This window comes from Eulemur rufifrons, chromosome 24 (assembly GCF_041146395.1).
Source record: "Eulemur rufifrons isolate Redbay chromosome 24, OSU_ERuf_1, whole genome shotgun sequence".
NCBI lineage: Eukaryota > Metazoa > Chordata > Mammalia > Primates > Lemuridae > Eulemur > Eulemur rufifrons.
In genome coordinates, this window is record NC_091006.1 from 9955371 (window position 1) to 9968492 (window position 13122).

The window sequence follows — 13122 nt, forward strand, 5'->3', positions numbered from 1 at the left end:
CCAGGGTCCAGCCCAAGCAGCAGGTGCACAAGCCTGGGGACAGAAGAGCTAAGGCGTGCCTGGGGTCGCAGTGTAAGCTTGTCCCAGGGAGCACTTGGGGATTGTCTTGGAGTGCCACCGCAGTGGCCGTGAGTGAGTCTATTGTGTGTCCTGCGATGATCTCGTCTGGGGGAGTGTGCCTGGAGGCTGTGTCCCTGGGTTTGAGCCTTGCAAGCCTTCCCTGAGCACCTGCTCTGTGTCTGGTCTTGTGCTGGGCAACACAGAGGACACGACAGTGACAGTGACCAAGATATCCCTGGCTCTGCCCTCACAGGCTCACAGTCCAGTGAGGGAGACAGACCCGTCCCCAGACAGGGACCTGCCAGAGTGTGCAGGACTGAAGTGGGGGAGGCCAGGGGTTGTGGGGGCTCAGAGGGGAACCTGACCCAGCCAGGGGGCAGAGAGGGCTTCCTGGAGGAGGGGATGGTGCAGCTAATACTAAAAGGTCCTCTTTCCCAGCACAACAGTTGCCGACCAGCCTGACCAATAACTCCCGCTCACTGTAATCGAAGCCCTGGGTCCCTGTCTGACCAGGCAGAGCCCAGGCTGCAGGGTAGCGCCCCCTCCCCCCAGGACCCGTCAACCCTCCACCCCACCCTCAGCTGAGGAACCTCCCCCAACATGACCAGAGAGCCCCCATTCTGACTACTGTCCTGCACTAACTTCTCCCAGGTAACCAGTAACATCTCCCTCCCCCAAACTCCGCAGCCAGCTGTTGGGATTTTGTCCCCGTCTGGCCAGGTTTGTGAGGAGCCTCAGCAGTCTCCTCACCCGTCACCCTCCAAGTCCCACTTGTGACCTGTGACCCTCCAAGTCTGACTTGTGACCCTCTCTTCCCACCTGGGCTCCTCCCACTTCCGCCAGGTGCCCCGGCCTCTTCCCCTCCCCCACTCACCTGCTCCTGCCAGCCCGACTCTCCTCCCCTCCCCCCAAGGCTGGGAGGGAACTGAAGGGGGGAGCAGGAAGGAGGAAGGGGGGTGGCATTCCTGGGATTCCCCGGATAGGGGGAAGAGCGGGAGGGCCTTCCAAGGGCAGCGAGGGAGAGAGCTCCGGGCACCCCCCTCTTCCACACAGAGGCCTAGGTGGAACTGGGATTTGGAGACCATTAGAGATAAGAGATTGGAGTGGCCGGTTCCAGGCTACTGGTCAAACGAGAACAGCGCAGAGCCCTGGCCACGGGGGAGGGCATCACCGGGCACAGTGGGAGAAGCGGCCGTGGGCCACTGGCCAGGCTGGGCCGCCGGGTGTGGTGGGAGAGGCCAGTGCAAAGCACGGTGATGCTGAGGGCCATTAGTTACCCTGGGAGAGGCCAGCGCGAGCCACTGGTTGTACCAGCGCCAGCTGGTTAACATCGACCAGGCAAGTCAAGGCTACTGGCCATAGCGGGACCGAGTCCTCAAGGCCCCTAGGCAGAGTGGAGCGGGGGTGCCCGCTGAGATCCCAGCCCAGGACACTGGCTGGACTGGTTTCAGGACCCGCCGCAGGCGCTGGTCAACCGAAGCCGGGACAGCCCTGGGCTCGGGGGCGGAGGGAGCCCCGCGCCTGGCCGTGCGCTGGGAGGTCGGCTCCGGGCAGTGGGAGGTCCTGGCCCCGCGCCCAGGCTTGGGGGGACGAGGGGGGCCACGAGGGCGGGGCGGGGCGGGGCCGCGGGGGCGGGGCCTCTCGCGCCGAGCTGCAGTCCCCGCTCAGTCGCCGCCGCGCTGCGAACATGGAGCCCCCGGACGCCCCAGGCGGGGCGCGCAGGGCCCCGCGGCTGCTGCTGCTGGCGCTCCTGCTGGCGGCGCACACAGGTATGCTCGGGCTAACAGGGTGGGACTGGGGGACGGCCCCTGCGCACCCTGGGAAAGCAAGGAGAAGGGGCTTTCAGCGACCCCAAGAAGCAAAATCTGGGGACCCCAGGGAGAAGGGGAGCATTGGAAGGTACCCCTCCCACTGAGAGACCTGGGGACAGCCAGGCAGGACAGCTAGGGGATACTACGACAGTGGACCAGAGATGACCAGAGAAGTCAGCTCCTTCCCACTCAGGACCCTGGAGTCTGGGTCCCCAGCCCCCTGCTCCCTCAGACCCTGGAATCTGGACCTCAGCCCCTCTTCTTTCAGACCCAGGAGTCCAGGCCTCCAGTGGCTAGAGTGGCTTCTTCCAGGACACAGAACACCAAAACTCCAGGGGTCCTCCCACAAAGGTTCTCAAGTTTTGGGGGGGTCAGGGGCCCCTTCAAGAAGCCAGGACCCTACAGCTGGAAACCAGTGATTCATACACATTTGAGGGTTTCCCCAACCTAAATTCAGAGTCCAGGCTATATAATGAACCCATCTCCCTCAGGAAAGGGCTGGAACCAGCCCTGGGCAGTGACAGTGGAACAAAGTGTTTCCAAGTGACGGTGCCCCCTTCCTGCGGCCCCAGATAAATTCACACACCTGTGTGGTGATGGGAGGGGAGGAGGCCCGAGGGGCTGGGGACAGAGGGACTGCGAGATGAGCTTGGGGAAGAGAGAAGAAATCTCTTTGCCTACCCTTGCGATCTGCAGCTTGGATCCAGCTCTAGGCACCAGCCTGGCCCCATGACCCTCCCCCGGGACAGGCTGGGGCCAGAGGTAGCTGCCTGAGAAGCCAGGCCCCTGGCACAAGCATTGCAAATGTGGGTCCCCAGGGGTAGGGCTGGGCCAGGCTGGGTGGGGAAGGGAGGTTCTAAGAACTGAGAGCCGATGCCAGGATGCCAGCCCAGAGGGTGAGAGAGCATGGTAGTTTCCCAACAAGAACCGCTCTATCTGCCAGGACCCTGCCAGCAGCCCCGGCCCCTAGCTCCCTGCTCCCTCATCCCAGGATCCTGGGCCTCCACTTTATCCTGTTCTGAGGTGACTCACCTTACCCCCTTCACCATTCTATTCAAGAGACAGGGGGGCCGAGGGGCGGGCGGGGGGCTCTGGCGCCAGGCCGGGCAGGTCTCAGCCAGCCTGTCCCTCCCACATTCCTGAAACCTGCCCAGCCCTGTCCCCCCTTGCCACCCCCACACACTCATCCTGCCTGAGCACCAGGCCCAGCTGCGCCCCACACCCAGCCCTCCTGCCCTCCCCACCCCGTTCACGAGAGAGCAGAAGAGACCAGGAGCTGAGAGAGATGGGGACAGAGAGACAGGCTGAGAGAGACAGACAGGGACGGAGAGGTGGAGACACACACGCAGAGAGGAAGACCACAATGGAGAGAGACATGTTCCCCACATCACTTTGATAGGCCCTGCCCAGGGTGCTGGAGGCAAAAGGATGAGCCAGGCCTGGCCCTGCCCTTGAGGGGAATTTGCCAACCCCAAGAGCAGTGAACAGAGGCCACGGGGGCCTGTGCAGCCCAGGGGAGAAACTCTCAGCTCTCTCCGCAAGTAAGGGAGAGATGGAGGGAACCACTGATGGGGTCTGAGGCTCAGAAATGTAGAAGTGAGAGATGGAAGGAGAGAGGAGCTGGGTCTGAGGGAGGAGGGGCTGGGCCTGGACCCCCGGGTCTGAGGGAGGAGGGGCTGGGCCTGGACCCCCGGGTCTGAGGGAGGAGGGGCTGGGCCTGGACCCCCGGGTCTGAGGGAGGAGGGGCTGGGCCGGACCCCCCGGGTCTGAGGGAGGAGGGGCTGAGGCTGGACCCCCGGGTCTGAGGGAGGAGGGACTGGGGCCGGACCCCTGGGTCTGAGGGGGAGGGGCTGGGGCCGGACCCCTGGGTCTGAGGGAGGAGGGGCTGGGCCTGGACCCCTGGGTCTGAAGGAGGATGGGCTGGGCCTGGACCCCCTGGTGTGGGGAAGGAGGAGCTGGGGGCCTGGACTTCTGGGTCCTGGAGGAGGACGAACCCTGTCTGGAGGGCTCTTTCATTCTTTCTGTTGAGCCAGGGTCTTGCTCTTTTGCCTGAGCTAGAGTGCAGTGGCATCATCACAGCTCACAGCAACCTCAAACTCCTGGGCTCAAGCGATCCTCCTGCCTCAGCCTGCCAAGTAGCTGGGGCTACAAGCATGTACCACACCATGCCTGGCTAATTCTTATATTTTTTGTAGAGATAGGGGTCTCACTCTTGCTCAGGCTGGTTCGAACTCCTAGACTCAAGCAATTCTCCCACCTCAGCCTCCCAAAGTGCTGGGATTACAGACGTGAGCCACCATGCTCTGCCTCTTTCTTTTTTTTTTATTAGAGATAGAGTCTCACTCTGTCGCAGTGGCATGATCATAGCTCATGGCAGCCTTGAACTCCTGGGCTGAAGTGATCCTCCTGTCTCAGCCTCCCTAGTAACCAGGACTACATGCATATGCCACCTCACTTGGCTAATTTTTCTTTTTTTTTTTTTTTTATTTTATTTTTTTATTTATTTATTTATTTTTTTTTTGAGACAGAGTCTCACTCTGTTGCCCAGGCTAGAGTGAGTGCCATGGCGTTAGCCTAGCTCACAGCAACCTCAAACTCCTGAGCTCAAGCGATCCTCCTGTCTCAGCCTCCCGAGTAGCTGGGACTACAGGCATGCGCCACCATGCCTGGCTAATTTTTTTTCTATATATATTTTTAGCTGTCCGTATAATTTCTTTCTATTTTTTTTAGTAGAGATGGGGTCTCGCTCTTGCTCAGGCTGGTCTCGAACTCCTGAGCTCAAACGATCCACCCACCTCGGCCTCCCAGAGTGCTAGGATTACAGGCGTGAGCCACCACGCCCGGCCTTGGCTAATTTTTCTTTTTAATTTTGAAATGGTTTTGTAGAGACAGTCTTGTTATGTTGCCCAGGCTGGTCTCAGACTCCTGGCCTCAAGCGATCCACCCACCTTGGCCTCCCAAAGTGCTGGGTGGGATTGCAGGGATTACAGGTGTGAGCCACCGCACCCAGCCTGGAAGGCTCTTTCTGTCAGTGTGGTGGGAGATGCCTCCACTGCTCTCCCACAGGTGCCCAGGCTGAGGTGCACCTGTCTGTGCCCCCCCTGGTGGAGGTGATGCGAGGGGAGCTTGTCACCCTGGACTGCACTCCTTTGGGAGCCCACGACCATTATGTGCTGGAATGGTTTATTGTGAGTGCTTCGGGCTGGGGGGGAGGGGAGGGGGGCTGGGAATCGGCACAGCAGGTGACAAACACTCATCAGGGCCTGAAGGACTGTAAGAGATCCCCCAAGCTGTATTTCCGTGTTACAGATGGAGTAATAAATTGAGGCCCAGCGAGGGAAGGGGCTCTCCAAGGTCCCAGGTGTCTGGGCTCGGCTGAGTCTAGAATGAAGTTCTCCACCACACGGCTGGCTGTTGTAAGAGAGATCAATCAGAGACAGACACCAAGAAAGCAAGAGACTTGGAGACAAGACTAAAGAGGAGAGAAAATGAGAGACAGGCGGGAGTGGGAGAGACAGAGAGGAGGAAAAATGAGAACAGCGTGAGATGGAGAAAGGGAGACAGAAAAATTGAGAAGAGATAAGGAGCAGGGGCGGGCAGGGTGGAGAGGGACAGAGGGACCAGAGAGTGATAACAAGGGGAAAGACGCAGCCCTGTGGGGCAGCAAAGAGCACAGGGGCCGTGGAGAGAGGCCAAGGCTGAGCGGGCCAGGCGGCCGGAGCTGAGCGCCCACCCACCCGCAGACCGACCGCTCCGGGGCCCGCCGCCGCCTGGCCTCTGCTGAGCTGCAGGGCTCCGAGCTCCAGGGCACGGTGCACGACACCCGGGGCCGCAGCCCCCCGTACCAGCTGGACTCCCAGGGACGCCTGGTGCTGGCGGAGGCCCAGGTGGGCGACGAGCGGGACTATGTGTGCGTGGTGAGGGCTGGGGCGGCAGGCACCGCTGAGGCCACCGCGAGGCTCAGTGTGTTTGGTGAGTGTCCGTGGGCACCCCTGGGAGGGGGCGGGCAGGTGAGTGCCGGGGGGAGGGGGCTCCTGACATGAACATCTTCCCCATTAGCAAAGCCAGAGGCCCCTGAGGTGTCCCCCAACAGAGGGACAGTGTCTGTGATGGAAGACTCTGCCCAGCAGGTACCTCAGGGATGGACCTTGGTTCCAGGGCTCCTGGGGAGGAGGGGACAGGGGGCCTGGACACCTGGGTCCTAACCGAGCAGTGACCTGGACTCTGGGACCAGGGGAGGAGCAGGCTGGGAGGCCTGGACTCCGGGGTAGGATGGGGGAGGGGCAGGGGTCCTGGACGCCTGTGTCCTGGGAAGTAGAGGCTGTGGGCCCAGAATCCCGGGTCCTGCTGGAGGAGGGGGCTGGAGGCCTGGGCTCCTCAGTCCGAGGAGTAGGGGGCTGCTCGGGCTTTGGACTTCTGGGTCCCGGGCAGTGTGGGGTTAGGAGAACTGCGGGAAGGGAGACCCAGACTTCGGAGTCCTGGCTCAGAGCCCAGGCCATGCCCTGTCGGCCTCAGATTGCCACCTGCAGCAGCCGGAACGGGAACCCGGTCCCCCAGATCACGTGGTATAAGGATGGGCAGCGCCTGGAGGTGCCCATGGAGGTGAACTCAGGTGAGCAGTGCAGGAGCCCAGCGACACGTGGGCTGGGGCAGGTGGCGGCTGGGGGCTGGCTGACCGCCTCCCCCCTCTCTCGCAGAGGGCTACATGACCAGCCGCACTGTCCGGGAGACCTCGGGCCTGCTCTCTCTCAGCAGCACCCTCTACCTGCGGCTCCACAAGGCCGACCGAGACTCCAGTTTCCACTGTGCCGCCCACTACAGGCTGCCCTCAGGCCAGCACGGCCGCCTGGAGAGCCCCCCCTTCCGCCTCACCCTTCACTGTGAGTCCACACTGGCCCTTGACTCCCTGACCTCGGACTCCACACCTCTCCCCTCTGGCCGGCCACCCCCCTGCCTCCCGCTGAAATACGTGCTGGTGCTGGCCACCGACCTCTGACCTCAAATGGTAGCACAAGCCCCATCCTGACTTCTGACCCCCGCAAAGCACCCTGAACCCCGTGGAGTTTTAGGACTAAACGATGTGCCCCACCCTCTCATGCTGAATTGGGCCCCCATGTGACATGTGGCCCCAAATCTCTCACTGACCTGTCACCCACACTGACCCCTGACCCTTGACCTATGCCCTCAGCTTACCTCAACCTCTGAACCCTGGCACCCCCATCTCAGAATAAGTGTGAATCTGAGCCTTGAAACATAGGACCTCCCCTTTGATGCAGAGCTCTGCCTTCAGCCAGCCCGGCCTGTCGCCTGATCACGTTTCCCGTCTCCTCTGCCCTTAGATCCCACGGAGCACGTGCAGTTCTGGGTGGGCAGCCCGTCCACCACGGCGGGCTGGGTGCGCGAGGGCGATTCTGTCCAGCTGCTCTGCCAGGGGGACGGCAGCCCCAGCCCAGAGTACATGTTCTTCCGCCTTCAGGTGACCCACCCTACGGTCCCTTTGGGACTCCAGCCCCTGACCTCTGCGCTGTATTAATCTGCATCAACTTCTGATGCTGGACCTGGGTGGCCCCTGGCATAGCAAGCCACTGACCTGGTGACCAACTAGCTAAAGGGACCTCTGACCCCTGATTTGAGAGAGTCATGACTTAACACGGTGCCTGACTTGGGTGACCCGTGATCCCTGACTTGAATGGGCCGTGTCCTAGAATGACACTAACTTGATGACCCCTGACCTAGCATAACCGCGCTGTACTAGGGTGGCTCCTGAGCCTGGTTCCTTGTCCCTGGTCACCTAGGACAACCAGGAGGAAGTGCTGAATATAAACCTGGAGGGGAACTTGACCCTGGTTGGGGTGCATCGAGGCCAGAGCGGAACGTACGGCTGCAAAGTGGAAGACTATGACGCTGCTGAGGACGCGCAACTCTCCCAGACCTTGGAGCTGCACGTGGCCTGTGAGAGCCCGGGAGAGAGGGGAGGACAGGCGGGGCCCTGGCATCAGCTGTTTCCTCATCCTCCCCGCCCACAGCCCTGCACTTGCTCGGGCATCCTGAATATTCTGCCTTGAACCTTTTCCCTGCACGTCTATGGTGATTGCCCTGATTCTCTCTCTGCGAGATCCCCACCCCTGCCCGCTCCAATCTATTCCATACAAGGCAGCCAGAGAGCTCTTTCCATAGCACACACCTGACCCTCCTCTGCTCAGAACCTGCCATGGCTCCCCAGTGCCCTTGGGAGAAAACCCAGGTGCCTCACCATGGCCTTCAAGGCCCACCTGGCCAGCTTTGCTCCAGCTGATCCTTCTCCCCAGTCAAAGCTGCCTCCTTATCCCCCCAGCCCCCCAGGGTCCTGTCCTCATTCCTACCTGAACTCCCCACCCTCCTTACCGTCTACTTCTAACCAATCTCTTGGATCCCAGGCTTCGAAGAACCCGTTTCAGTTTGCTCACACCCAAGCCCTGGGCAGAGCCTCTGCTCCGCCTCGTCGGCACCCCTTACATGTCCCTTCCCGGGGTAGACCCTGTGCCAAATATTAGATGCACGTGTGCTGCCCCAGGAAGGGGCGTGACCTTGGGTGAGGAGGTCTCAACAGCTGAGGCAGTTCCCAGAGAGGGGTGACAGCTGCAGGCTGACAGCTGTCATCCTTCTCAGCAGCTGGTGGAATAAATCCTTCAGTGCTATAGGGAAGATCTGGGTGTCCACAATAGGGGGTCTGTGAGGAAGGGACATTTGAGCAAGAAACCAAAGAGTGGAATCAGAGACGCAAAGAGCTAGAAGAAGAGCTTTCCAGGCACAGAGAGCAAGTGCAAAGGCCCTGAGGCAGGACCCAACTTGGTCTACTCAAGAAGAAAAGCAAGAGGACAGGGCAGCTGGAGCTCAGTGGGCAAGTGGGGGAGGTGGGAGGAGACCAGGAAGGATCTTGTAGGCCAAGGGTACTGGGGAGCCACTGTAGGGGGCTGACCAGTGTGTTTTGTCCCTCTGGCTGCTCAGGGGAGGAGGACTGGAGAGGACAAGAGTGACGGGCAGACCAGGCAGGAGGAGGTGGTCGAGACAGTCAGACCCGGGGTCAGACATGAAGAGATGTGGGGATCAGAGCAGATAAAGACCTGCGGGAAGGATGGTGTGGGGTGACAGGGAGGAGAAGGCAAGGGACACCTCACGCCCTCAGGGTTAGCCATTAACCTTGGGCTCAGATGTCTGCTCTGGGGAAAAGCAGCCGACTTGGGCGTGTATTTCGGAGTTGGATCCTAGATTCTGGCTCAAGGGCCTGGACGGGAGAGTGACTTCATGGAGATGGGGACAGCGAGGAGGAACGTCTGTCATTCTCTGCTTGTGATTGTCCACTGATGTCTGTGTCCCTGACAGCCCCGGAGAGCCCCCAACCGAGTGGGCAAGGGGCTGGAAAAGGTGACAGACTGTACCCCCTCCAGACCTGGACCCCCTCGAGCTCAGCGCCAGGGAGGAGCTTTCCTTGCCGCTGAGGAGCAGCGCAGCCGTGAACTGCTCCGTGCGAGGCCTGCCCAGCCCCTCCCTGCGCTGGACCAAGGTGAGAGGGAAGGGACCCCCCTGGCCCTCGGACCCTCGGCCTACTCCCTCCTCTTCCGCCCACCCTCACCCTCTCCCACGGCCTCCTTTTCCGCCCCCCTCCCCAGGACTCGGTGCCCCTGGGGGACGGCCCCACACTCTCCCTCAGCTCCGTCACCTTCGATTCTGCCGGCACCTACACGTGCGAGGCCTTCATGCCCACGGTGTCCCTCAGCCGCAAGCAGAGCTTCGAGCTGCTGGTCCAAGGTGCGGGGGTGGGGGAGGCTTGGATGGGGACCGTGGGGGTGGTGGCCAGGACAAATCCGACGAGTCCGTGGCCGGGCCTCTACCTTCTGCTCTGTTTCTCTCCTCTCTCCTTATCTCTCCCTCCCTCCTTTCTCTTCCCCTGTGTGCCTTCCTCTCACTCGCTCCTGTCCCCACCACCCCCAGGGTCACCGGAGTTGAGGGCAGAGGAGACAGAGCCCAAGGCAGAGAGCAGCTGGAGGGAAGGAGACGAAGCCACGCTGGTCTGCTCTGCCCGCGGCTACCCGGAGCCCAAACTCACCTGGAGCCAGCCGGGCAGCAGCGTAAGGGACCCTCAACACCTCGGGGCCCAGGCACCCTCCCCCATCCCCTCAGGGGACACCCCCTCACTGACTGCCTGCTCCCCGGGGACTGGACATCTTTCACCTCCACCCTCACCCCAGCCCTGATCCCAGGGCCCGGCCTGACCCAAGCCTCCACAGTCGGCAGAGCCGGTGCCCGGGAGGCAGGGCTGGGTGAGCAGCTCCCTGACCCTGAAAGTGACCAGTGCCCTGAGCCAAGACGGCGTCTCCTGTGAGGCCTCCAACCCCCACGGGAGCAGCCGGCACGTCTTCCACTTCGGCACCGGTGAGTACCCACGGTGGCAGGACGGGAGCCAGGTGTGGAGCAGACACAGCCCAGCTGCCTGACCCCCACTGTCCCGTCCCTGCAGTGGCCCCCCAGATCCCCCAGGCTGGAGTGGCTGTCATGGCCGTGGCGGTCAGCGTGGGCCTCCTGCTGCTCGTCGTCGCTGCCTTCTATTGCATGAGGCGCAAGGGACGCCCTGGCTGCTGCCGGCGCGGGGAGAAGGGGGCTCCGTGAGTGACCTGCAACCTCCGAGTGACCTCATATGCCAGCCCTGTCTCCAATCCCCAGCCCAGCCCAGCCCAGCCCAGCCCAGCCCATAACCACCCTCAAACCCATCCCCGCTAACCTGTCTGCAGCCTTGACTCAACACGGGACCACGCCCATCTCCAGCCCAACCCTAACCACGCCCCCACCTCTCCCCTAGCTGCTCCTCCAAGTCCAACCTCTCACCATCCAGCCCTTCCCTGGCCACACATCCCCAGCCAGCCCAGGACTGTCACCAGACCCAACTTCAGCCACATCCCCCTTCCCATTGCTAACCATCCCAACCACAGGGCCACCCTCAGCGCCATTCCAGACCCATCCCAAAGCCAACCCCAACAGCATCTTCAACCCTATCCTTGTCCCCTTCCCTCACCCCAACACCATTGCCACTCCTACGCCATCCCCAACCCATTCCTGCCCACCCCAGAGTCCACCCTGACCCAGCACCACCCCATCCTCACCTCCCATCCCCAGCTCCCAGCCATGACCACCCCAACACGCTGCCTCCTCCCCCCCCCAGGCCACCTGGAGAGCCAGAGCTGAGACACTCAGGGTCAGAGCGACCAGAGCAGACGGGCCTTCTCGTGGGAGGGGCCTCTGGAGGCACCAGGGGTGGCAGTGGGGGCTTCGGAGATGAGGTAGGTGAGGGCCTGGGCCGCCTGGTGAGAGGGGACCTGCTGGACAGTGGAACAGCCCCCGGGCACAGGCTGACCTCCCCGTCTTCTCCCCAGTGCTGAGCGCAAGGACCTCCTAGAGGCGGTCGCTGGACACAGAGTTGCAGGCATCAGACAAGCCGCCCTGCTCACGCCGGCCGCCCCCGCCTTCCCTCTTCCCTCTCCCTGCCCCGGCCCTCCCTTCCTTCCTCTGCTGGCCAAGCAGGGACCCACAGCGGGAGGGAAGGAGGGAGGGGACCTTCCTCCAGGGAGTGTGACTCTCCCAGGCCCCAGAATAGCTCCTGGACCCACGCCCAGGGCCTGGCCTGGGACGAGGTTCGAGGGTCCGCTGGCCCGGGCTATTTTTACCTCCTGCCTCCCTTGCTGGTCCCCCCACCTGACGTCCTGCTGCATAGTCTGACACTGGATCCCGCCCCCGCCCCCCATCATCTGTGGACACTGGAGTCTGGAATAAATGCTGTCTGTCACATCGATACCATCCTGTGGCTGGCGCCGCCTCTGGGGGGAGGGGCGGTGCAGGTGATTCTCCCCTCCCAGCCTCTCCCTGTCCCCTCCCTTGCTGGACCTCAGAGAAGCCCTGATGTCATGGAGAAAGGAGAGAGAGAGAGAGAGAATATGCACCGGGGCGCAGAGGATGACTTAGCTGGCCGAGGGTGGAGGGGAGAGATGCCGGGGCTCAGAGGACACTGGGCCTGGCCCCTGAGGACCAGGGCCTGCCCGGGGATGGGGTGCTGTCCCTTAAGTAGAAGTTCCCAGTCTCCCTTGCCAGAGCCCCGGGGGGAATTGAAGCTGGGATAGGAAAATCTCTCTCAGCCACGGAGCTGAGGGAATTAGGCCTGGAGCCACCTCCTCTGGGGAGGTCGTGGTCCCTGCAGCCGGGATTCCCCGGGGAAGCAGGGGTGGCTGAGGAATCCAGATGGCGGGGCCGGGGCAGAGAGGAGACGCACAGACTTTCTGAGCCCCAGGAACAGGGATTTGAGAGGATGGGACCGCGTAGCAGGAGGTAGGAGGAAGGGGCTGGGAAGCCCCTAGATGAGAAGACCCAGCCCTAGAATAGAAAGAGATTTGGAGACAGAGAGAGACAAGGAGAGATGCACAGAAGTGGGATTCAGAGAGGTCGTTACAGTCAGAAAAAAGAGAGAAAACGTGAGAAGCAGCCCAGGAGCACTCCCGAGGGTGGCGGAGGGTAGCAGGAGGTGGCCGCATGTGACTCGGGCCTAGTGACTTCGCCTCCCTGAGCCTTTCTTGCACATGAAATGGAGAGAAATTGCACTGGCCGGCTGGGGCTGTGCAGAGGGGCAGGATCACGGCCATGCGGTGCTAGCCGGGGAGCCGGAGGGGACAGCGGTGTGGGGGTGGGGTGCCCTCCGCACTCAGGCGCCCCCCACGGCCATTCATCTCAGGTGAGTGACCCCACTCCCTACTCTCAGTTTGCTCAGCCACAAAGTGGACACAGCAGGGTCTGTCACTGTGGGAAATTGACAGGATGCTGTAGAAGCCTCCTGGTGACCAAGCAGTCTGCCCAGAGCCCCAGGAGCCGAGCTAAGGTGCTCAGGTCCCATGGTTTATTGAATCGCTTAAAACAAAAGCGAGGTTCTTATCTGCTTTTGAACTGCCAGGTGGTAGGAGGCGCTCCTTAAAATTTTCGCTTTGCGAATATTCATTCCTTGATTTAACCCACCACCACTACGACTGCCTGCCTGCCTGCCTGCCTGCCGTCTCTGACTCATTCACCAAAACTTGGGCTGATTTTTTGCCTTTTTTCTAACTTCTTGAGTTGCTGGACCTCATTCAGGAAGTATCTGTCGAGTGCCTACACTCCGCAGGGTCGTCATTCAGTGGTGAAAAGGTGCGTGAAGTCCCTGCCTTCATGGAGCTTACATTCTTGTGGACAAGACAGG

General features: G+C 61.6%; 1 protein-coding gene across 1 annotated transcript; it reads left to right on the plus strand.

Moving 5' to 3' along the window:
• Positions 1-1735: 1735 nt before the first annotated feature.
• On the plus strand, positions 1736-11671 carry BCAM (basal cell adhesion molecule (Lutheran blood group)). Its single transcript, XM_069458516.1, has 15 exons — positions 1736-1829; positions 4938-5059; positions 5615-5843; positions 5931-6001; positions 6387-6483; positions 6569-6751; positions 7211-7347; positions 7667-7823; positions 9299-9414; positions 9521-9659; positions 9843-9979; positions 10139-10283; positions 10369-10513; positions 11068-11185; positions 11279-11671. The coding sequence occupies exons 1-15, from the start codon at positions 1748-1750 to the stop codon at positions 11282-11284; spliced, it is 1884 nt and encodes a 627-aa protein (XP_069314617.1). The 5' UTR covers positions 1736-1747; the 3' UTR covers positions 11285-11671.
• The last annotated feature ends 1451 nt before the right edge of the window (positions 11672-13122 follow it).